Genomic DNA, 24,148 nt, shown 5'->3' with positions numbered 1-24,148 from the left:
TTAACCGACAATTAAAAACAGAAAGTCCTTTAACATTCAGCAAGCCAGACAGCTTCTGTGGAAAGAGACATAGAGTTAACATTTCAAGTTGAAGATTCCTCATATGAACAGTGAAGGTTGATGTATTGTCACATGCTGGAAAATGAAAACAAATTAATTTATCTCCTGGGAGGTTTAGATGACCATTATAACTGCTCTTCTTTGGGCATTTGTAGGGATTTAAATTTGATCAGTTTTGAGACACATGGTTATTATACCAGATCTCTCAAATTAACCAAGGTACAGATAATTATCCATTGACTTCCCATTGGAAAAGGTAGGATTGCAAATGGATATTGGATAAGAACAAAATATAGTTTGCAAGCGACGACCCCACCATCTACCATCTCTATTTTACAAACATGGCTCTGTGCCTTATTATACACAAATGCATTTTGATGCCTATTTGGGGGTGGGGGGGGGGGGGGGGGGGGGGGGGGGGGTAGGGTGTGCTTCTACTAATATTCCACTTTGTTAATGTCTCTGAATCATGGACAATTTAGTTTAGTTTAGAGATATAGGCAGGAAACAGGCTCACTGAGTCCATGCCAACCATCGATCACCCCTTTCACACAAATTCTATGTTATCCCACTTTCGCATCTACTCCCTACACACTATAGGCATTTTACAGAAGCCAATTAAACTACAAACCCAAACGTCTTTGGGAGCGAACAGAGCACCTGGAGGAAACCCATGCGGTCACTAGGGGAATGTGCAATCTCCACACAGCCAGCACCTGAGGTCAGGATCGTACACAGACAGGTCTTTGCTGCTGTGAGGCAACAAGTCTACCAATGATGCCACTCTGCTGCCTAATTTCCTGACTGGAAAATGGAATACAGTGGTCAGGAGGAAGTCTGGATTAAATGAGGGGAAAAGTAAGGCAGTTGTTTTTCTGAAAAGTTGAAATCAAACATCTTGATCTTGTGATCTGATGACCAGGTCAACAAACAGTGACTCAGACTTAGAAAGTGTTGCAACACCAGTTATTCCTTCTTCTGCCCTATTCCCATTCTGAAATGTGCACAAATGTTGTCTCTCTGATGAAAGCACAGGCAGAATGTCGGAAAGATGTTATGAGGATGAACTGGAAGTTCAGTTTTACACTCGCTTTTTGCATAAACTGCTTTGGACCAATTAAATAGGGGATGCACTTTTTTGGTTTAGTTTAGAGAAACAGCGCGGAAACAGGCCCTTCAGCCCACTGAGTCCCCGCCGACCAGCGATCCCCACACACTAACGCAATCCTACACACACTAGGAACAATTTACAATTTTATCAAGCCAATTAGCTTACAAACCTGTACGTCTTTGGAGTCTGGGAGGAAACTGGAGCTCCTGGAAATACCCACGCAGGTCACGGTGAGAACATAAAAGTCCATACAGGCAGCACCCGTAGTCAGGATCGAACCGGATCTCTGGCGCTGTAAGGCAACAACTATACTGCTGCATCACCTTCCCACCCTCACTGCGCTACCACGCCGCCCCAGTTGCTAGAGAAGCCATGCAGCAGAAACATAATTGCTGGCCCTAAAATGTCCATTCCATTGGTCTATTGGAACTTGCTTCTATTATCTGGCCATTTCTGTTGCTGAGCAGTGGCAACAGTTAGCAGATATGAACATTTCTGTAAAGTTATTCCCACTGCGTTAAAATGTATATGCACAAAGGTCACTGTTCAAAGCACAGATGCATAAACACTTCTATGAACAAGAAGGAACTGGTTGAATAATTGTGAAAGAGCAACTTTCTTTTAATGCTCCTACATATTCAGTTGGCAACATTCAGGCAAATGATTTGACCCTCCTCGTGGGTGGGCATAATAACCTGCAATTTTGTCAGTCTGATGACTCAAGATTATAAAAATATCTTGAGTCATCAGGAAAAGAACATCAGTATTGTCACTTTCCAAGCTTCAAGTACAAGTCTGCTGTTAAAATTGACAACCAAATGTTTAGAGCACGCTAAAGGTATTAGTGGTTGTTTGGTCAAACTTGATGGTGGGTCAGTGTGTCCTCTGAATTTCAGATATGCTGATGAGTGTTGAAGAAATAAAAGTTAAGTTTTATTTTTGCGAAAATGCTGCACCAACAATACCTATAGGTTTACGTAATGAGGAACGGGGTCTCCACCTGAGCAGAAAATGAACTGCTGGAAGAACTCAGTGGGTCAAGCACAATCTGTGGAGTCAAAGGGATGGTCAATGTTTAGGGTCCAGAGCCTACATCATGACTGAGCGTGTAGTGGGAAGGTAGCCAGTATATGGAAGAGAAAGGAAGAAACGAGATAGAGGTGGTAATAGAGGTGGTGGTTTGTTTCAGATAAAGTGGGGAAGGGGGTGGCGGTGAATGACAGAAGAAAATAGGTGAGTGAGGGGGCAAGTTGAGACAAAGTCTGGTAATTGACAGATGGAATTAGGTGCGGGTGGAGGAAGATGGGCAGATAGAACCAGGTGGGGGAGAGATAGGAGAGGTGAACAAAAGAGAATAAGCTCAGGAAACAAGGTTTGTGGGTGGTGAGCTGATGAGACTGGGTGTGGCAGAATGTTGAGTCCATCGGTCCCTCCACTTACTGACCAATTGAACTGGTTCCCATTGCCTGGAGAAAAAGGATAGGCAACATTTCCAGTCAGCACCCTTCTTCAGATTGAAAGTCGGAGGGGGAGGGGGATGGGGGGTGGAGGGGATAGATTGGAGAGGCAAGAAAAGGCCAGGACAAATCAGGGCAGGCACCAGATGACTTCAAGCAGGGTGGTTCCCTTGTAGACCAAGGAAGGTGTGATCTCAAGAGAGATGCTTTGTTGCAAACTGTGGAACAGGTTAAATGACCAGGTAGCAAGGTATCTAAAGAAGGGTAGTAGAAGTTATTTAAACTTAGAGAATTTTACATTCATATCACAGGATTGTAAGCTACCCAAGCAAAATGGGAGGTTCTGTTTTTCCAATTTGTGTGTGGCCTCACTCTGACAATGGAGGAGGCCCATGTCAGAAAGGTCAGTATGAGAATGGGAAGGGGAGTTAAAATGGTTAGCAACTGGGAGATTCTCATAGGCTTCGGCATAAGTTTTGAGCGAAACGGTCGGCTCATCTATGCTTCGTCTTGCCGATGTACAGGAGCCCACATCGGGAACTCCGAATGCAGTGGATGAGATGAGAGCTTCAGTTCAATTCTTAAATGTCCCCTGTAAGATCACAAAACCTACATGCTTGACCAGACTTTGGTCACCTATCATTGAACAACTACAATGAAGGAGCACATTCAGCCCATTAGTTATATGTAGCCCTTGTAGAGCTATTCCAATGTGCTTTTCTTACATGTTTTCCCCATGAAATTTTACTTTGTAAATTGTTTTACTTATCACTCCCAAGAAGCGCTTTACTGTGAAAATACCGTCAGACAATTGGAGGTTGCTTTTACTATTATTTGAATAGCTGAAGTTTATGAAGTTGTTCATTATATGTTATTAAAATTGACTAAAGTGGCTTTATTGCTGAATCAGTGGCAGGACTGCCTTTTTTGATATTCTTCCCTTTGGTTGTAAGCATAATGGTTTAATTATTTTCTTGATAATAATTACATTTTATGTACTCTGCCATCAGAGGAATATACTAAATTGGGAATAGGCAGGACAAACTCTAAACTTTGCTTTATAATGCCTCTGATGATCACATGCAGACTGTAAAAATGCACCTCATTTATATACAGCCAGAGCACAGCTGTGAACATTTTAAAAGCACTGCTGGCCTCATGTGCAAGTGGTCCAGTTTCAACCAGCAGATGGGGAAAAAGGCATGACTGATTTTACTGAGAGAACTGTCACCCATTCTCATGACTCTTGTTATGGTCCTAACTTGTCATTTGAATTCTTAATCGCCTCTGCTTACCTCACTTTTGCTACACCTTTGCCCCACTTTCAACCTTGTACTAGCTTTAATGTTTGAAGTGTGGGCCTTGTACAGTAATGAAATCTATAATTCAAACTTGAGAGCAGTAAACATAAAGACACTAAAATGTGATTTCATTGACCATTAAATGGTCTTTAAAAAACCCCATATTCTTTAAAATTATGTTATACAGATTGAAAAAATCTTGACTATTTTTATGATCCCTATTTTTGTCACATTTTTAAACAGCAATCTGTGCCTCTTTAAATGTGGACTGGGTTTGCTATTTTAATATATCTTACTTTCTTACAAGGTTCAGCATATTCCAGTTTTATCTTTCAACTTGGTTCCTTCTTAGTTGAATTCCGCATGCTGCCACTTTTTCTTCACGCAAAATATTCACAGCTGTACACACTTTCTTATTATTTTCATGTCACTGTAGTCAGAGCCAAATGCTCCCTGTAAAGAGTATGGAGCAAACTAAGTCCTTGCAAATTTCAGTGTCAAATGCAGGAAGTGATTGACTCTCTTTTAAACAATGATTTTCTTGCATAATGACACTGTTTAACATATTTCTTGAAGGGAAAGCTCAATATACTAGTCTCCTCAGTAACATTTACATAATAATTAACAATATTTTAGTCTTAGACAAGAGCGTAAGTACAATTGACAGAATTTTGATTTATTTGAACACAGCATATAACATTAATATTTTAAATGCATATTATTTTGGCATAAATTATCCTTTTTGCACATTAAAATGTTGAAATATTAGATAATGCTGTAGAGCTATTTTGTAAATGTGTTAGTGAAATAAAAAGTAAATTTTGAAAAGTAAACCAGATTTTTGTCTGAAGTTGCAAATGACATGTATTGGCTTGGCCTGGATGTGCGTGGGGAATCGAAGTGTGCAGAGGCCACTGTAATGATGGCACTTGAAGCAGCAGATTGCAGCGATTCCTGTCATACCATCCAGGCAGTTATCCCATTAATTGCCATTGATTGCTGACCTCTTGGCCTATGCTCTCCCTTTCCCCTCCCTGGCTGCAGACCTGCCACCTGGAACTCCAGATGCTTTTGCCCAACTGCTGACCTGTCCATACTGTGACCGGGGCTACAAGCGCTTGACGTCATTGAAGGAGCACATTAAATATCGACATGAAAAGAATGAAGACAACTTTGCCTGCCCTCTGTGCAACTACACATTTGCCTACCGCACCCAGCTTGAACGACATATGGCCACTCACAAGCCAGGGAGAGATCAGGTGGGGCTCATCGATGGGTATGGGTAACCCTTAGAGGATAAATATCATTTTAATTGCCATTGACTATTAATTTTTTATGGCATTTTGAAGATGCAAATCTTTAATGGTAATAGCTCTAATTTAGGTTTAAATGGTTTTTTGATGGTCTTTTCCAGGATGATTTAATATCATGTACTCACGACTGAATGAGCATTTTAATATCCAATTTAGAAACATTATCAGCACTTGAACTCTGTTTAAGTTTAGCTTAAGTTTGGGGTTTTACCTTCATTTTCAAAATCTCATTAAATTGGTGTTTCATTGTAATAATACCACTGTGCTCGTACCCCATAATCAACTTGGACGATTCATGCCTGTGTGGCCTCCAGTCCAGCTAATAACAGTAGCTCAAAGTAACTATTTTTTTAAAAGAATGTACCACCTCTGCTGATCATTCACATATTCTGCCTGTCATACTTGTTTCTTATTTTAATAATTACTTACAACTTCCTTCCACTATGGATTACGTTTCATTGAGCAAATACACAGATTTCCAATTTTAAACGACTTTCTGATTGTGTGTTGCCAGTTTCTATTGATGTGTTTTGCCCACAAATCCTCTCCTCCCCCCAAAAAAATAATTTCTTCAAAGAGACTTGATTTTATGATTGTAATTGCTGACTTGGACTATATCACAGAGGGAGGAAAAGTTAAGTTTACACAAAACTGTTTCTCCATTTTTTGGCATGCACTCGCATCCCGTTCTCAGTGGAATACTTTGCTGGATTAAATATTACAATTTGAGTTATGCTGTGTAACTTCCTCTGGTTCCTCTTGGGAGATGTGAAATACCGTATATTGTAAATAGTAGTGTAAAACTGTATTTATTCCATTGTTGCCATTTTAAGAGAATGACTTCATTCAAATATTTACCTTTGCACTTGACAGCTTTGTAACTTTGTAAGATGAGATAATTATCTATTGCATAGCAAAAAAAACCCCATTACATTGGTAACTTTAAACATCGTTTAATAACTGTTTTATTTTGTAGTGATACGCTGATTTCATTTGTATTTTTTATATACCTCTTCCTGTCACTGTCACTTTATTATATTAAAAAAATCCTTTTCACCTTTAAGTGCAGGACATCCTGCATTAAAAATCGATTTTAAACTGTTTTCGGCAATCAGAGAATGTGCTTTATTAAAAAAAAACACAATGTTCATTTTATCTCAGCATTGTTATAAAGGTTGAGGGCAATATTTTGACCCTGATTTATACTTTTCTTTTGAAGGTTCAAATATTACAGATGCCCTTTGTCGTGAAAATAATTCACGCCTACAGAATAACGACGTTCTCATTTTTACTGATGGCACTTTAACACAATAAAATAGGATTCAGCAAGCATCACTCAGACCGACACACTCAAGCTTTGAGGGCCACATTCCCTTATTTTATTTTATTTTAGCTGCTGCACTGAATCTGCAGCGGAGATCCATGGTTTCCAGTGCTCCAGATGATGGAAGCTGGACTTTTATTTTGCTTAGCTGGGAGCTCAATTGCTACTTGCAGAATTTAGCATAATGTAAATTGTCACTGGTGTCAAATCACTGGAGGTGGGATCAGTTATATTAAAGAATGCCACCAATGCTGAGAGCACAGTGCAGCTGTAGTTGACAGTTCCCCATCAATATAAAACCACTTTAATATTCTGCAAGGGCTTTACTAAAATTATTTTTGTTTAGCATAGGTGTAATTGAATACAAAACCTTTCCTTCTTATATCTGAAGGATTAAGAATACTGAAAATAAAAGAATAATATCCCCATTCTCAAAAGTATATGCCTATGTTTCCATGCCAAATTCATACTATTTTCAATGTATTTGGCTGGCTTATTGTTTTCCCAGTGTGTGTCTCGTGTTGTTTCTTTTTTTCCATTGCCATTGTTTTTAAATTTTATTTATTTGTGTTTAGCTTCAACATTGAAAAAAAAATCCCATAATTTAATCGCGGTACTCCCACATAGTAATTACAAATGATTGTTTCATATTATCAGAGGCGCAACTAAAGTTTGCATCAGTTCTCTAAGGATTGAGGGGAGACAAAGCAGCTGTTGCTGTTTGTTTATGCAGCTCAGCAACATATGAGCACCAGCCCCACACTGGCGCTCTGCAGGCCAGGGTTTGCTTGATCTTTGAAGGTTGCTGCTGTTTGAACAAACCTCCCTGTGTCCTGTCCAACACCATCTGTCTCACCAGGAATGTGGGAAGAGTCAGCACACCCTAGCAGTTGTCACACTGTTCAGTCCTGTTCCTTTGCAAAGCTTTTGTGTCTTGCTAGTTTAGAAAGCTGACCTCCTACCTTGAGTATCCGCTGTCATCAATTTCATTTGTTGCCAGTTAATATTCATATTGTGTTTTGTGCCAGATGTTTAAGAAAGGTCAGCTCTGTTGAGATTTTAACTATTTTTTTATACACACATAATGCCACAAAGAGTTGCATATTAATTCATTTTAACTATTAACCTGCAATTGCTGAAATATTACATCCACATTAAATAAGCACATTCCCAAGATAAGATTAAATACATTTCTGTTTATGGCTGCTACAATATCAATGAGACTATAAAATGTTATATACGGAGAGACATTTTAGGTGGTGTTATTATCCATTATAGCCATATATATCTTTAAAAATATATAATCTTGTGTGATGCGAGATCTGAACTGCTTACCAGTTCTTTGAAAAAACATTATGTGAAAGACAAACAGATTCAGAAGCTTGCTGGTGTCTGAGTTGCTTATATATGACAGGCTCTGCTGTTAGCTGTGACCATTCACAAATGTCTCTTAAGTTGTGCATAAGGCTCATTTCAATACTTTCCTTCCGCAGCCCCACATGCTGACCCATGGTGCTGGTAATCGCAAGTTCAAATGCACAGAGTGCGGCAAAGCCTTTAAATACAAACACCATCTGAAGGAACACCTGCGAATTCATAGTGGTAAGCCTAGAGTTTCTTAGCCTGCCCATTCAAAGTTATATTTCGAATGGTGAGAAGAAGTTTTATAAATATGTTCCTGGAGTGGGGTTTCACCTGCGAAATGACTGGAAGTTCAGGAGCAGAGAGCTCAGTGTACCCTGCAGGGCATCTGTCCATTAAAATTATTATCCAGAAAGTCTTAAGGGGACGGCCGACCTCATCTCCTGATCTCCTGAAATGTGCTCCAAGTTGTATGAGCTCCACACCATAAAGCCAAAGTTGCTGAATTATTCTTATGAAATTGATTGTTATCAAACAACAATTAAGAAGCGTAGAAAGTATGGTGATCCTGGATATGTCATTATTCTGGATGAACTAATTTCTTCTCCTGTATATGTAACTCACTACATTTGATGAAGTCTATCTGTTTGATGTGCATTGATATCTACATTAAAATTCAATGGTTCAAAATATTTATTTCAGGTGAAAAGCCATACGAGTGTCCAAACTGCAAGAAGCGCTTCTCTCATTCCGGGTCCTACAGCTCCCACATCAGTAGCAAGAAGTGCATTGGCTTGATTTCGGTCAATGGCAGGATACGACCCAGCCTGAAAGCGGGCTCCTCTCCTACTTCAGTCTCCTCCTCTCCTACCAATTCAGCAATTACCCTGTTGAGGCACAAACTGGAGAACGGCAAGCCTCTTGGTATTCCTGAGCAGCCAGGACTACTTAAAATCAAGACAGAGCCACTAGATTTCAACGACTACAAGGCCATGATGGGTTTCCCAAATGGTGGAATGGGAACTGACAGCCAGATGTCGATCAACAGTTCAGTTCTAAGTCCCATGCAGCACTTTGGAGTAGGCATGGAAGCACACATATTAAGCTTTGCAAATGTAGCAAGCGGTAACTTAAGTGAAGTCCAAAAAGTCCTCAAAATTGTTGACAATACAGTGTGTAGGCAAAAAATGGACTGCAAACCTGACGAGATTTCAAGACTTAAAGGTTATCATGTGAAAGAGCCACAATCTCAAGCTTCCCTGGCTGAGGAGCAAGGAATTACCTCCCCTGTAATGCCATCAGTTGGTCTTCCAGTTGTCAGCCATAATGGTGCCACTAAAAGTATTATTGACTACACACTAGAGAAGGTGAACGAAGCCAAAGCTTGTCTCCAGAGTTTGAACACAGACTCACAAAGGCAAGTGAACAATTTGAAGAAGGACAGGATACGGAACATGAGTTGCTCTGCATTAGATCTTGGCATGGAGGAAAAGACATTTGACAACAGCATCATATCTCCTTACACCTGCCAGTTCTGCAGGGAGATTTTCCCTGGTCCCATTCCCTTACATCAGCATGAACGCTACATGTGCAAGATGAATGAAGAAATCAAGGCTGTGCTACAGCCTATTGAAGCGATTTCCAATAAACCAGTAATGCTGGGTGAAAGGCAAGCTTATATGTTGTCCTCCCTTCTTTCAGAAAAAAATATCCCCAACCCCATACATACTTATAAGGACCACATGTCTGTATTAAAAGCTTATTACGCCATGAATATGGAGCCAAATTCTGAAGAACTACTGAAAATTTCCATTGCTGTTGGCCTCCCTCAGGATTTTGTAAAAGAATGGTTTGAGCAAAGGAAGGTCTATCAGTTCACTAATTCCAGGTCACCCACACTGGAACGGACCAGTGCTGAGATGGCACTGACTACCATCGAGCCTTTCATAATTAAAGACTGTCTGTCAGCTAGGCATCCAACAGCAGCATTAAGATTGATGGACTCAATAACGTCACCTTCGATAGCAGAACTGCATAACAGTGTTACTAATTGTGATGCACCTCTCAGGCTTAGTAAATCTCAGTTTATCAGTATTAAACAGATTGGTGATAAAATGGACCACTCAAGGAGCAATACTCCTTCCCCTTTGAATCTTTCCTCTACTTCCTCAAAGAACTCCCATAGTAGCTCATACACTCCAAACAGCTTCTCTTCAGAAGAGCCTCAGGCTGAGCCACTGGACTTGTCTTTGCCAAGACAAAAGAATGAACATAAAAGCTTTGTCACAGGAAAAATAAGAAATAAAGCCAATAGTATTATCATTGACCATAACAGTATTTCCTATCCATCAGAGAATTCAGATGAGCCCTTGAACTTGACTTTCCTGAAGAAGGAATTACCTAATATGAACAACATCCTAGACAAAAGCACTAAGCCAGTATACAGTACAAATCCATTTAGTGCCAAACCTTTGTACACAACTCTTCCACCACAAAATGCATTTCCCTCAGCTGCTTTCTTGCCTTCGGTCCAGAATAGTATTCCGGGTCTGCGACCATACCCAGGGCTAGATCAAATGGGCTTCCTCCCGCACATGGCCTACACATATGCAACAGGCGCAGCTACTTTTGCAGAATTGCAACAGAGGAGAAAGTACCAACGAAAGCAAACGTTCCAGGTAACAGCAACCAACTGATTCTATCACATTTTTCAAACTTTTATGAAAAAGTAAATCCGAAAGGATACGTTGAATGTTGTGATGGATTGATAAGGAATTCTAGCTATATAAAGCACGGCTACCTGCTACTTACTTCTTCAAGAGGACCAATTAAATGATAGTATATGATTAACATAAGAAAGATTTACAACGATGTAATAGTGCATCTTCACCTAATAATGTATATTTACAAGGATATATCAGGAAAGATGAATGTTCAGGGTTAAAGACAAAGTGCTGGAGGAACTCAATGGGTTAGACAGCATTTGGGGAGGGAATGGACATGACATTTCAGGTTGGGACCTTTATTCAGACTCTTTCTTTTTGCTTGAGCAAGGAAAGGTGAGGGCTGACCTAGAGGAGGTAATTAAAGTTATGAGAGCAATCGATAAATTGACAAGGGAGAATGTTTCCATTTGTGATCAAGTGCAAAACTAGAGGTCATCAATATAGGATAGTGGGTGAAAAATCCAGATAATTCAGAAGAAATGTATTTGCTGATAGAATGAAGAGACTAAACTACAGAGAGGGTGATTGAAGCGAATGATGCAAGAAGTATTTAAAAGGACAATAGACATCTATATGAGGGGGGTAATGAATATAGGGTTATGGCAATGAACGTAGCTGAGGAAATATAGGACGTTTTGATTCTTTGGGCTAAATAGTCTGTAAATAAATTTTCCAAACAAATTTATTTTTTGAAGTATAAAACCTCAATATTCCTTAATATCATTATTACATAAAACAAACCTATGCCTAATAATGGAAACTAGACCAAGGGGGACCCGTTGGGTCCCGTCCCCTCAACGCGTGGGGGGGCCTGCTGCGTCACACACACACTAACCACCCCCCACACACGCAGGGGGGGGAGGGGAGGTGAGAGGGGGGTGAGAGGGAGGGGGAGAGGGGGAGAGGGGAGGTAGGGAGGGGAGAGGGGGAGTGGAGGGGGGTAGGAGGGAGGGATGGGGGGGGGAGTCAGAGGAAGGGGGGGGGAGAGTGGGGAGAGGAGAGGGGGAGAGGAGAAGGGAGGGGGGAGGGGGACGGGGAGAGAGGGGTGGTGGAGAGAGAGAGGAGGGGAGAGAGGAGGGGGAGAGAGAGCAGGGGAGAGAGAGCAGGGGGAAGGGAGAGAGAGGAGGGGGAGAGAGAGCAAGGGGGAGAGAGGGGGAGGGGGGGGCAGAGGAGGGTGGAGAGAGGAGGAAGCGAGGGGGAAGGGGGGAGAGAGAGGAGGGTAGAGAGAGAGGGGGGAGAGAGGGGGAGGGAGAGTGGAGGGAGAGTAGAGGGGAGAGAAGAGTGGGGAGAGAGGAGGTGCGGAGGAGGGTAGTGGGGAGAGAGGGACACAGAGAGGGACACTATTACATAAAACAATGCCTAATAATGGAAATGGGTGCTACCATTTCTTACCATTACCTTATGAACTGAGTTCACACTTACAACGTAATATATATATACCATATATCATTGGTTATGTTATGCAGCTAATTAATATTTTGAGCATTGAGGACAATTTAGAATTGATACTGTCTTGTAAATCATATTGGGCTGGAAACTGCAATTAGCTGACACATTCCCTGCTGAATTTGAAATAATGCTTGAGTTTAACTTACTGACCTGAACAGTGACAACCCATAAGAATAAGCCTCCCACATCTCCCATAGCAAGGCTCAAGTGCTGTGATGGTCTTACGCATAATGAAATCACACAGGAGTGCAAACAAGTCCCCTGTGTAATCCCCTGTAACTTAACAAAACTTCAGGATGATTCTTAATATTTAGAGCAATTTAAAATCATTAAAAACACTTAATGCCTTTTGAAAAAAACAGATATTTAAAAACACTCAAACAATTTAAAATAATCGAAGCGAACTGAAAACAACTTCAATTCCTTTTTGCTGTTTAGCTTCCCTGAAATGAATGACAAACATCGGTTTGTCATTTGAAATCATCGGTTCCAATTTGGCTTGTCAGTTTTGTGGGGGTTTCGCTGAAAAATGCTGGGGAATTGCTGCGATTTCAGGCTGTCACGCTGAACTCCATGATGTCTAGCATTCAAGCATTCAATGGAGAAACAGTGACAAACAATTCATCGCAGTTGTGGCACATCCTAGTTCCTGTGCACATGTGCGGAAATCCCAAAGTTGCTGATAATTACGTGGTGAAATATCAGCAGTTTTGCAAAGGCTGGTTCATTGATAAATCAATCCTTATTGCCTCGACTCTAATGGGAGGATGCTTCTGAAAATAAAATGTTGGAACCAGAACACAGCACAAATACATTCAAAAACTAGGAATTTTTTATATTTTTAGTCTTACAATGTTAATGCATGTTCGAAGGTTATTTAAGTGAGAATAAGGTATTATATGACACTATATAAAAGTTATAATTACATGTAGAAAGGTGTATGTAAACTGAATTATAGCACCTAATTCATATTTATTCCATTTTCTTTCAATTTTGACAGTACAGCTGTCCTATTTAGCAAATGTATTCAGACCAGTTAGTTATTTTATATCTTATTCAGGTATTAATTAATACATTTCTGTCAGTGAAATGCAATAGGCACTAACAAAGTAGGAAGGTGCACGTGCATTTTTACACTTTAGATTACTTTTAGCACTTCACCTCATGCCAAAATAAATGTTGTCGTGTAGTAATACACATCTCCGTGTATGTTACTGTTGAAAGAAATCCTGCTTTTACATATAAGGAGTAATTTTCATCATAATTACACAGCCTTCTCATCAGCCTGTTTGCATTAAGAATACGTTATAATCATAGGATGAATATATTTAATTCAGCTGCTACAAGTGCGTCATCAGAATTAATACATTGAAGAATGTCTCAAGACAGTTACTCAGAAGGCTACTTGGATAGCAAATCTTATCAGTAACTAATAGATTTCTTTTGCATTTCCAGTTAAGGAGTTCCATAGTGAGACAAATTTATATTATGCACACATACACACACGCACACACAATTTACATTGTGCATTTAATACATGTATCTGTCTCTTTCATTTGATTCTCAGGTTTAATGCCTTTTCAGAGTTGAGACATAAATTAAATGTTATATATATGGCATTGCATTTTCCTGCTGTGAAATCATAAGAGACAGCAGAAGGTATTTATTTGTGTTGGAGGTCAGTGGGTTTTCTTATAAAAATGTATGTTATCTTAGGGGGAATTGCTTGATGGAACCACAGATTACATGTCAGGCTTGGATGACATGACAGATTCAGATTCTTGTCTGTCCCGAAAGAAGATCAAGAAGACAGAAAGTGGCATGTATGCATGTGACTTGTGTGACAAAACATTCCAGAAAAGCAGTTCCCTTCTGCGACATAAATATGAGCACACAGGTATGTTTTGTTTTCTTTTTCATTTTAGACAATAGGTGCAGGAGTAGGCCATTTGGCCCTTCGAGCCAGCACCGCCATTTAATGTGATCATGGCTGATCATCCCCAATCAGTACCCCGTTCCTGCCTTCTCCCCATATCCCCTGCCTCCGCTATTTTTAAGAGCCCTATCTAGCTCTCTCTTGAAAGCATCCAGAGAACCTGCCTCCACTACCCTCTGAGGCAGAGAATTCCACAGACCTACCACTCTCTGTGTGAAAAAGTGTTTCCTCGTCTCCGTTCTAAATGGCTTACTCCTTATTCTTAAACTGTGTCCCCTGGTTCTGGACTCCCCCAACATCGGGAACATGTTTCCTGCCTCTAGCGTGTCCAAGCCCTTAACAATCTTATATGTTTCAATGAGATTCCCTCTCATCCTTCCAAACTCCAGAGTGTACAAGCCCAGCTGCTCCATTCTCTCAGCATATGACAGTCCCGCCATCCCGGGAATTAACCTTGTAAACCTACACTGCACTCCCTCAATAGCAAGAATGTCCTTCCTCAAATTAGGGGACCAAAACTGCACACAATACTCCAGGTGTGGTCTCACTAGGGCTCTGTACAACTGCAGAAGGATCTCTTTGCTCCTATATTCGATTCCTCTTGTTATAAGGGCCAACATGTCATTCGCTTTCTTCACCGCCTGATGTACCTGCATGCTTACTTTCATAGACTGATGTACAAGGACCCCCAGATCCCGTTATACTACCCCTTTTCCCAACTTGACGCCATTTAGATAGTCAACTATCCCACTCCCCCAACCTGTCCAAGTCACCCTGCATTCTCTGTCCAAGTCACCCTGCATTCTCACCCTGCATTTTGTTTAACTTTATTAACCATTGGATTTTATTTTCCTGTCTCCATTCTAAAAACTAAATAAAAGTCATTGCTTTTTATTCCTTGTGGTGGTTCAATTGCTTTATTTTTACAAAATGAGATTTAAGGCCATTTAATATGATTCCAGAGATATGGATATGACCTGCGTTTGCACGTGGGGGTGGGGTGAGAAGGATGACATTACTGTCCTCCATATTGTCCTGCAGGGCTGGGCTGACAGCAATTTGCAGTTATGTCTATTTTTGAATTCTGCTTCAACTATTGCAGTTATGGAAGGTGTTGAATGGATTCCAGTGCTATTTTTGGTGTGGAATTTGCCAGATGTTTGCTTGGCCAATGCTCCAAGTTCCAAACTCTGGTCATACGCTGGCTGAAATGCCAAAGTAGATACTCTCAATTACATAGGTTAAAAATGAAGTGTGTATTTTAACTTGATACTGTTATAAATATACCTCTTTCTTTTCTTTCCTTACACCTGCTTTCCGAAAAAATATATATAATTCCTTTTCCAATTTTGACATGAATCCTCCCTGTTAGTAACTCAAGAATGTTCACAGTGGCTTTTACTAGAGCTTACAAAATATATTTTTTTAAATTGTAAATTATCTTTTGTAAAGAACACATAGTTTGTGTTCAAAACGTTGTTCAGCTTTAGGGCAGAAAAAAATGATCCGTAGTTACTTTGACAGTTATGATTGACAGTAATTCTGGACACTTGACAATTTCTGACACTTTGACATGTGCTTGGAGATTCGCCAAAGGTATCTAAATTATTAGAAGGTTGTTAAATCTTATTGGAACATTTTAGCCTTATATCCTAATCTGTTTTCCTGCCTGTTTCTTCTTATTATAGGAAAGCGGCCACATCAATGTCAAATTTGTAAGAAAGCATTTAAACACAAGCATCATCTTATTGAACATTCACGACTGCACTCCGGTGAGAAACCATATCAGTGTGATAAGTGTGGCAAACGCTTCTCACACTCAGGGTCCTACTCACAACACATGAACCACAGATATTCCTATTGTAAACGGGAGGCAGAGGAAAGGGAAGCAGCTGAACGAGAAGCCCGTCAGAAGGGACACTTAGAACCTGCAGAGCTACTGATGAATCGCCCCTACTTACAGAGCATTACTCCTCAGGGGTATTCGGACTCGGAGGAACGAGAAAGTATGTTGAGAGAGGTAGAGAGTGAACGTGAGCAGGAAAAAGGAGAAGAGGGCGAGGAGAAACTGGTCAGGCGAGATGGGGAAGAGGAATTTGATGAAGAAGAAGAAGAAAGTGAAAATAAAAGCATGGATACAGATCAGGACACAATAAGAGATGACGAGGAGAATGGTGACCACTCAATGGACGATAGCTCACTTGACGAGAAAACGGAAACCAAATCAGAACATGAAGACAATGTGGAAGATGGCATATAATAACTACTGCATTTTAGCTTCCTACTTCTTCCAGTAGTATTGTTACTTGCTTGAAACACTGCTGTGTTAAGCTGTACATGCACGTGCCTGATGCTTCCTGGAAGCCTGAGTGTTGGACAGATGGGGCAGTCTGTCAGATGCAAAAAAAGGGAAAAAAAACGAAAAAAAAACGAGACAGTGTTAGGACGAATTAGTCAAGTTTGGGTTGTGAAGAGTTGCATTATGCAAAAAAATGTTCAGTGTTAGGGCCTAAAAAAATGTGTGGTTCAAGCAGCCTAAATTATCCTTCTGTCAATAGTTTTTTTTAGCACAAAATAATGGAGTATATTGCATTACATGCCACTTGTATTACTACACAAAATTTTATGAAGAAATGTATTGTCTGTGTTTTCTACCTATGTATATTATTACACAAGAGTAACTTGAAAATGAAATGCCTGTGCTTTTACCCATACCTGCAAAAGTAAACAACAGTATTTTAGTGGACTGTTTGTAGTTTGATCCAGCCATTAGGCCTAATACTGCAACCACACAATATTTTAGGTTCCCAATAATTCATTGAAGGATCATGAAATGATGCACGTGTGATTTTTTTAGAAAATGAAGTCTTAAAAGTGGCCCAGCTATGAAGGACGAGAGAGTGAGAGCAAGAGAGAAAGAGTGCCTGCGAGAGAGAGATAGAGAGAGAGAGCGAGAGAGGGAGAAAGAGAGAGAGAGAGAGAGAGATGTGGAGAGGAGGAGAGAGAGAGAGAGAGGAGGAGAGAGAGAGAGAGAGAGAGAGAGAGAGAGAGAGAGAGAGAGAGAGAGAGAGAGAGAGAGAGAGAGAGGCAGAAATGGTGGAGAAAGCCTTTTGAAAGGTGATTAAAAAAAAGCCTTATATGCAAACCTTTTAATCTGTGTGTTCTGCAAGTGCCATCCTTGTATAGTGCTAAATGAAGGTAACTAAAGTTACCTTGCACCAGCTTCAGTGTTAAACAGCTCACCCTGTTCTTTGAAGCACCCATGTCAGTATTAGAATCTAGGCAGCAGTTCCTTAGTTTACATATGTTTGTGCAATTTTCTGTACTTTTTTGTTCATTAACTTGTCAGTATTACACCAAACTTTGCAACAATTTGCATTCATTTTATTTTAGGTCAAATAACATTTATTTATGTTGCTCATTTTATATTTCTTAATTTTATTTATTTCATACTGTAGTGTACAGTATTATAGTTCTTCAATATATAGATATATTTTAGTAAAGGAACATGAGGTTGATCATTTGGGCAAATTTTACGTAATGAGAAGAGCATTTATTGTGTTTTCAAACATGAATTGTGAGATACGAATTTTCAATTTATTATTTTATTTTGTTTTCCAATTACTGGATTCCAAATTTGAGAACTTTTGATACGATCTTGTGAAAACACTGTATTTTCGACTGAAAATTCCACTTTCTTCATCTGTTTTTTAGCTAAAAAAGAGGGACTGTTAAAATACAATGTATGATACCATGACAGAAATCTTTCCTGAATTGTCTTTGTAAAAGTATTATTAAATTTTCAATTTGTAATTTCTCTTTGAAATGACCATGCTCGAATAAAATGTAGCCAAACTAGGACCTGTTACGTGCAGCTTAAGGTTCTATGGACATCACTGCAGCAAACAGATGTGCATAATAATGTATAATGTTTCCTTCCTAACTGTAGGATTGTCTTCAAACCATAAAGAATTACATTTTCATCCATAGCATTGTTAACAAAAAATATTTATTAACTTAAATTTATATTGTCGTCCTATTTATTTCACTCAATGTCCACTTTTATATTTCTCTCACCATCTCAAAATAAACAAAATTATATGGTTGGATTTATTTCATAAGCCTGCTGAGAGGATAACAAGCGACTAAATGAGTGCTGGACACATTATATAAAACTGACATTGCATGAAGGAAATATTTTCCCTGGGGTATCCTGTATTTAGTTGAGTTGGGCTTTAAAGGTGATCTGTAATCAGACCTTCAGGATACATTCTTTCTTTCATCTACTTTTCCATTAAGGTGCAAAGTACCATCCAGCAATGTAACACAGTTGGTGGATAAACAGGGACTTTAAAAAAAAAAATAGACTTATCTGGATATTATTAATAGGAATTAATTTGAAAGAAAATCAATATCAAGCTTTTGATTAAGGATAGAGTACTTTGATAGTTGTGCACACAGATTCATCACTTTATAATACAGTCTGCACAAAATGGACTACTATCTTTTTTGAATAAAGAGCGTAGGGTTTCCTGCAGAAATGGGCAATAGTGATTTAAACTGTGCCTCCGTAATAGTGCAACTGGAGTCTGGTTACACTTAAGTCTGAATTTCCAGTAGGCAATTAAGATACATTACATGTAAAGAAGACAAATCGGAGATCAGATGATAACTAAAAGACCAGTGATTGTGATTGACGTGCAGTTTTTTTGAACTGCCTAACCATTGATTTTAAATGGCTTTTACAGCTCGTTTAAGTTGATCTCAGGAATATACCAATTAATTGATTGGTGTCTTAAAACAAAACATCAATTTCTTACTGGTGCATGTTGAGAGGAAGACTTTTAAAAGACATCCATTACAAAATCCAATTAAAAAAGGTACTGTCAGACTTGCCTGGGGTTGTAAAATTATTTTCAGCTATTCAGCTTTATACATAAGCAAGCCGGTTAAAACATACTTTTTGCACTCTACAATTTAACATGTAACCTCATTTTTCTTAACATTTACAATGTGTGTCACAATAGAAGTTACTAATATGAATATCTCTTACTATCAGCTATATTTTTTCCATTTTATGAAAATTGCAGGTACCAGCTTTCCATAAATGGATCGATAATTTCCCATTAAATAAATCCTTTTTAATCTTGTACTCATTTTCTTAGTACTTATTTTTTTTTTAACTTTTAAATTAAAGGGGTCACAGAAATGAAAAGATTGAGGATCTTGAAGGATTACACTTAGTATTAAATTCCCCATAACAAAATAAACACACAAGAGACCCATCATTGCATGGGTGGTAAAGAATAGTAAAACATCTTTATAGATTAAGGAACAAACAATTTTCAATTTCATGTCAACTTGTCTTATTTAAATCTGCAGTGCAACATTGAAGGCAACTTTTGGGATTTCTATAACAGCCAAACAATTTGTTCAAACAACGAGAGTTAGATTTTATCTGTCACTGTATTAGTGATTTTTAAAGCATTTTTTTAACATTCAGAATTACCATTTGCTGTAAGGAGGCCGAGGTAGCTTCTCTGCTTCACTTGATGTGAGGCCGTGTAGTGTTGATGATACATTTCTTGTGACATTAGAAAATAGTAAAAAGTAAATACTCAAAAAAAATCCCCGCTGCATTTTTAGTTTTAAGAAAAAACTCATTTTTTCAATATTAAAGGATGATAAAGTGTTCCTTAATGCTTTACTGCAGAATGCTATACTGACAGGTTTTGAACTTTCACAGCATTTTAAACAAGACTGTTGTTTAAGGCACTCTCTGAAGGTCTGTGAAATAGCTTGGACATAATTGGCTGCAAGAATAAAAGTAGTAAAGATCATTATATGTCCGTTGGAGAATGCCTGGAGCATTTTGGTAATATTTCCACTGAACATCCAGAACACTAGAAAAGCCTTTAAAAAAAGATAGTAGTAAAATACACATGTTTCATTCAAAGTGCCCATAAAACTCTGCAAAGTGAAGCTTTTAAATCCTTTCCCATGTAAGTTTTTTTTTTCATTTTGTTCTGTAATTTCTTTTACAATTGATTGATTTTAAAATAACTCTTAGTCGTAAGAAACAGCTCACAAGAATCCTTGAGAATAATAATATTATAATCTCTCTAAGGAGAGGAAAAAGAAGCAATTGATTTTTTTCCCTCTTGCCTGACCCTTAATACAATAGCAGATTTCTTCTTGTTACTACCTATATTCACAATAATATAAAATATTACATTAAATGATTCCCTCCGGATCACTCTAAAAATATGTTTAATTCCCAATCCAACCGTGGGAAGTAACTAAACAGATAAAATATTAACACCTTTAAAATGGTTCAGAGGTTGTTCCATACTGTGTTCTAACGTGTATAAAGAGATCTTATTTATTTTCATACTTAAGCATGCTTGTTGTTAGGACGCGGGGAGAAAGGTTTGTAAAGCGATAAAAATAGAATAAGATTTCTAGAGTTGATTGGATTCTTTGTGGACGTGTGAGTGAACATTTCTGAAGAAAGCCCATGAACGCTGTCATTAACACATTAAACAAGTATGCAGCAAAGGCAAGGTTTATAAATAGTGATCTAATAAAAGACAACGAAGACGTGTCGCCTTGTTCCATCAAATTTTAAAGAAGTCTTGACACAGCTGTGCCAACCGTAACAGCATAAAATCATCGTTTTGAACAAATTTTACAATGGAACATCTGATTTTTTTTCAGTTTCAACAACTGATTGAATTGCATTTAACATGCCATGAAGTCCATGCAATTTAAACAGTCCACATTACTTTTACAAGAAACATAGTTCATGATTTGGATTGTAGTTAGGCTTCAGATTGCTTCTTTTAAAAAATTCAATAAAGCAATACAAAAGCTAATACTAAATAAAGTTGTTTTCTTCTGTTGTAAATGTGCAATGGTGGCTGCATGTGCCGTTACTATCAGAGGTGTTGCTAACAAAATTAATGGGATTTCTTACTGAAATTAGAATTTCAATCTTGGGTCCTAACACACGGTCACATCACAACTGTTAAATGTATTTTACAGTGGGACTAATGATGTGTATGCAACTGGAACAAAAATGTTAGTGTAGAATTGATCTGCACTGTACAAAATGAAGAAAATTGTCATTCAGAGAATTTGAAGAACGAGGGAATCAAAAGTTTACTTAATATATAAATTTAACGTTTTAAATAAATTATTACAGATATGCATTGATCAAATGATGATGTGATGAGACATATTTTAGCATGTGATCTGAATATTATATAAATGCCATTAAATAACTCCTCACCAAGTTACATTGCAGTTACTTTATGCATATAATGCAGATAATTTTGTACAAGCTGTAAACCATGAAAAAAATATATATGCTGGATCCATTCGACTATAATCAATAAAGCACAATTAATATGCATAACAATGATTAAATACTATTAAACCACACAGGACAAATTATAAACAGGGTCACTTCAGTTTAATTCAATGTATAATATCCATTGAGAGTGACTCCCTTGATAAGAAAAGTCCTGTTACTGTTTCAACTGCTTTAACTATAATTTATTGATTTTATCATTTGTACTTTATGCAAATGGATTAATGTTAATGGATGATAGGGCAAAATAAAGTTTTATTAATTTGCCTTCTCCATCAAAAAAATAGGAGAAATGTAAAAACATTATTAAATACTCCAACTGAAGCTAAAACCATGTCCTGTGAAGCCACGAGATTCAAATAGTAAACAAGATAATTTCAATCATATTAATAAATTTACCATCTGTTATTACTGTCAGGCAATTTTTCTCTTATTTTGAATCTAAACTGGGCTAAATGAAATTTACATAAATCTTAATTTTTACCCATGTTATCAATGTTATAAATAGCCTTAGCACTGGAATATCTGACTAGCATCGTTAAAAGTGTGAATCTTCAACATTTCAATAATAATAATTCAACATGCATTACATTGTTGTGTGTGCGCAATACACATCTAATGAAAATCTAGTTTTAAAATGGTCAGTTTTTTTATAGCTGGAATGGGACGTGTTTGAAAACTTGCATTAAATAATTAATTAAGCATCTTTCCAAACTATAATTTAACTTTGAAGCATATGAGGTGAATAATGTAATGTTTTCAGGTTATTTCTCTATAATAAAGTTTGGAAATACTTATCTAGTCAGGCACCATCCAAAAAAATATCCGATGCTGGGCAACATGTTCTGAGCAAGGATCTCATCTGAAACATGAACACATTTGTACCTTTATAATACTATTTGATTTCTACATTTCCAACATTTTGAGATTTCTTTTTTGGGGGGTATTATTTTTGTGGATGTTTTGCTCTCTTCAGAAACATTTCACATTTGATAGTACCAGATACACGATGAGAAATATCAGTTCCTACATTGGAATCCATATTACTGTATCATTCTGGTCCCACTATGCCGGAGCAAGGACTAAAAAGAATAGCAAATAGGTAAGATTGAGGTTATGGTTTATTTTTAGTCAAGTCTACCAGCAATGTGTAAACTATTTGTTGGCAACTTGTTTGCATGTTTCAGATGTAGTTAACACCAGCAGAAATCTGTTATCCTGCAATTAACTACAGAACCATTGTTTTAAACAAAACAAAAAATCCAGAGCGAATGTTGCTTTCAATGGATGAAGCAAACCAATTCAGCATTCCACTTTAAAGGAGATGATTTTTAAAATATATAAAAACAAAGATCCATTAATTATTATACAGCAGTTTTCCTTTCCTCGAGTCCCATCGGTTGATAATACTAATGGCTGGTTTAGGTGTTAACCAGCCAATGCTGAGCTTGGCATGTTTTCGGTAGTTTCAGTGCGTCCCAACAGTATTTATTTAACACAGGTACATATCTATGTGGTACAAGTACTTCTGAAAACCAGTGAACCTCAAAAGGATCTTTCCTGAAGCCATTTGGGCATAAATGTCTTGGGAAAAGCAAATAAGTTGAGCCCGTTCTGATGTTAGGACTTCAGCATCTTTACCAAATTTATATTAGCTACAACTATGAACCCAAAAAGTCTACGTTTCTGCAACCCATCTTAATGATTTTGAATAATCATAGAAATGTCATAATAGGAGGTGTATACGTCAAATTATAAAATGGTCAGCCGAGTGCGGGAGATGTTGAGAGGAAAGTTGTAGCCTGATAACTATTAGAAACTTGAAGGATAATGGGTCAGAAATCTAATTCATGATCTTCAAAGCTATTCATAAAACAACTGCATCCATACAGCACTTTTCAGAACCCTATTAGGACACTCCTAATCACTTTATGGCCAATTAACTACTTTTGAAGTGAAGTTACTGATGTGATATAGGAAATCTCAAATTTTGTTTCCAACAAACATAAAACAATATGTTGTTTTGCCTATAAAATGAAATGCAATAAAGACTGGCATTTTATACCCAATAGTAGTTTATTTCGACTCCATTTCCAGTCCGTTTGCATTTTGTTAATAGTTTTAGGGTGTGGTCTGTTTCTGGCAATGACTGAAAGAGTTCTCCAGGCTGATATTACGCACAGAAGCAAGCGTAATGAAAACTATCTGCATCAATTTTAAATAATATGAGACCACACAGATCAAGTTCCTCTGTTATTTGACCTTCTTATAAGTTTATAGCTCATTATGGTTTTTGCCATCAGTCGGTAGAGAATAAAATATTCAGTGTTAATTTGAAGAATCAAATATGTCAGATCTTCAGTCCAAATAGAAAAATAAGCCAGTTACAATCAGAAGTGAATACAGGAAAAAAGAACCCTGGATCTGGATATCTTTTGAGCAATTCTAAAATAACTTTAGATTGATGTTGTGCACTTTCCAAGACAGGGACAATTTGAAATAACTACAAGCTTGGAAGATATAAAATGTACGGAGGAAGAAACCCGTTTTGGATGCATCTATAATCATGCTGTGCCCTACGTTCACGATACTCAACAGATGGGACCGGGGCAATTCCATTTTACTACGATGCACAATTTACTTTTTATTTCTTCCCCGTTATTTTTTTTGTTTGTTATTTTTTCTATGTTGCACATCACTGCCAGATACGTGTTTCTTTGCACGCTTTTTTTTGACT

General features: G+C 38.0%; 1 protein-coding gene across 4 annotated transcripts in view; it reads left to right on the top strand.

Moving 5' to 3' along the window:
* The window catches only part of zeb2 (zinc finger E-box binding homeobox 2), a 130,003-nt gene extending 111,942 nt beyond the window's left edge, over nucleotides 1-18,061 (top strand). For 3 of the 4 annotated variants that reach the window (XM_033024705.1, XM_033024707.1, XM_033024708.1), the window contains 5 exons: nucleotides 4,974-5,188; nucleotides 8,060-8,168; nucleotides 8,631-10,606; nucleotides 13,820-14,000; nucleotides 15,728-16,299. In XM_033024705.1, coding sequence (XP_032880596.1) covers nucleotides 4,974-5,188; nucleotides 8,060-8,168; nucleotides 8,631-10,606; nucleotides 13,820-14,000; nucleotides 15,728-16,299 — 3,053 coding nt within the window. Of the gene's footprint in view, nucleotides 1-4,973; nucleotides 5,189-8,059; nucleotides 8,169-8,630; nucleotides 10,607-13,819; nucleotides 14,001-15,727 lie in introns of all 4 variants that reach the window. The other variant, XM_033024706.1, reaches the window with a different exon arrangement.
* Nucleotides 18,062-24,148: the final 6,087 nt, after the last annotated feature.

This window comes from Amblyraja radiata, chromosome 7, assembly GCF_010909765.2.
Source record: "Amblyraja radiata isolate CabotCenter1 chromosome 7, sAmbRad1.1.pri, whole genome shotgun sequence".
Taxonomy (NCBI): Eukaryota; Metazoa; Chordata; class Chondrichthyes; order Rajiformes; family Rajidae; genus Amblyraja; species Amblyraja radiata.
Note: the sequence above shows the minus strand (reverse complement) of the source record. Positions and strands in the feature narration are given on the sequence as shown.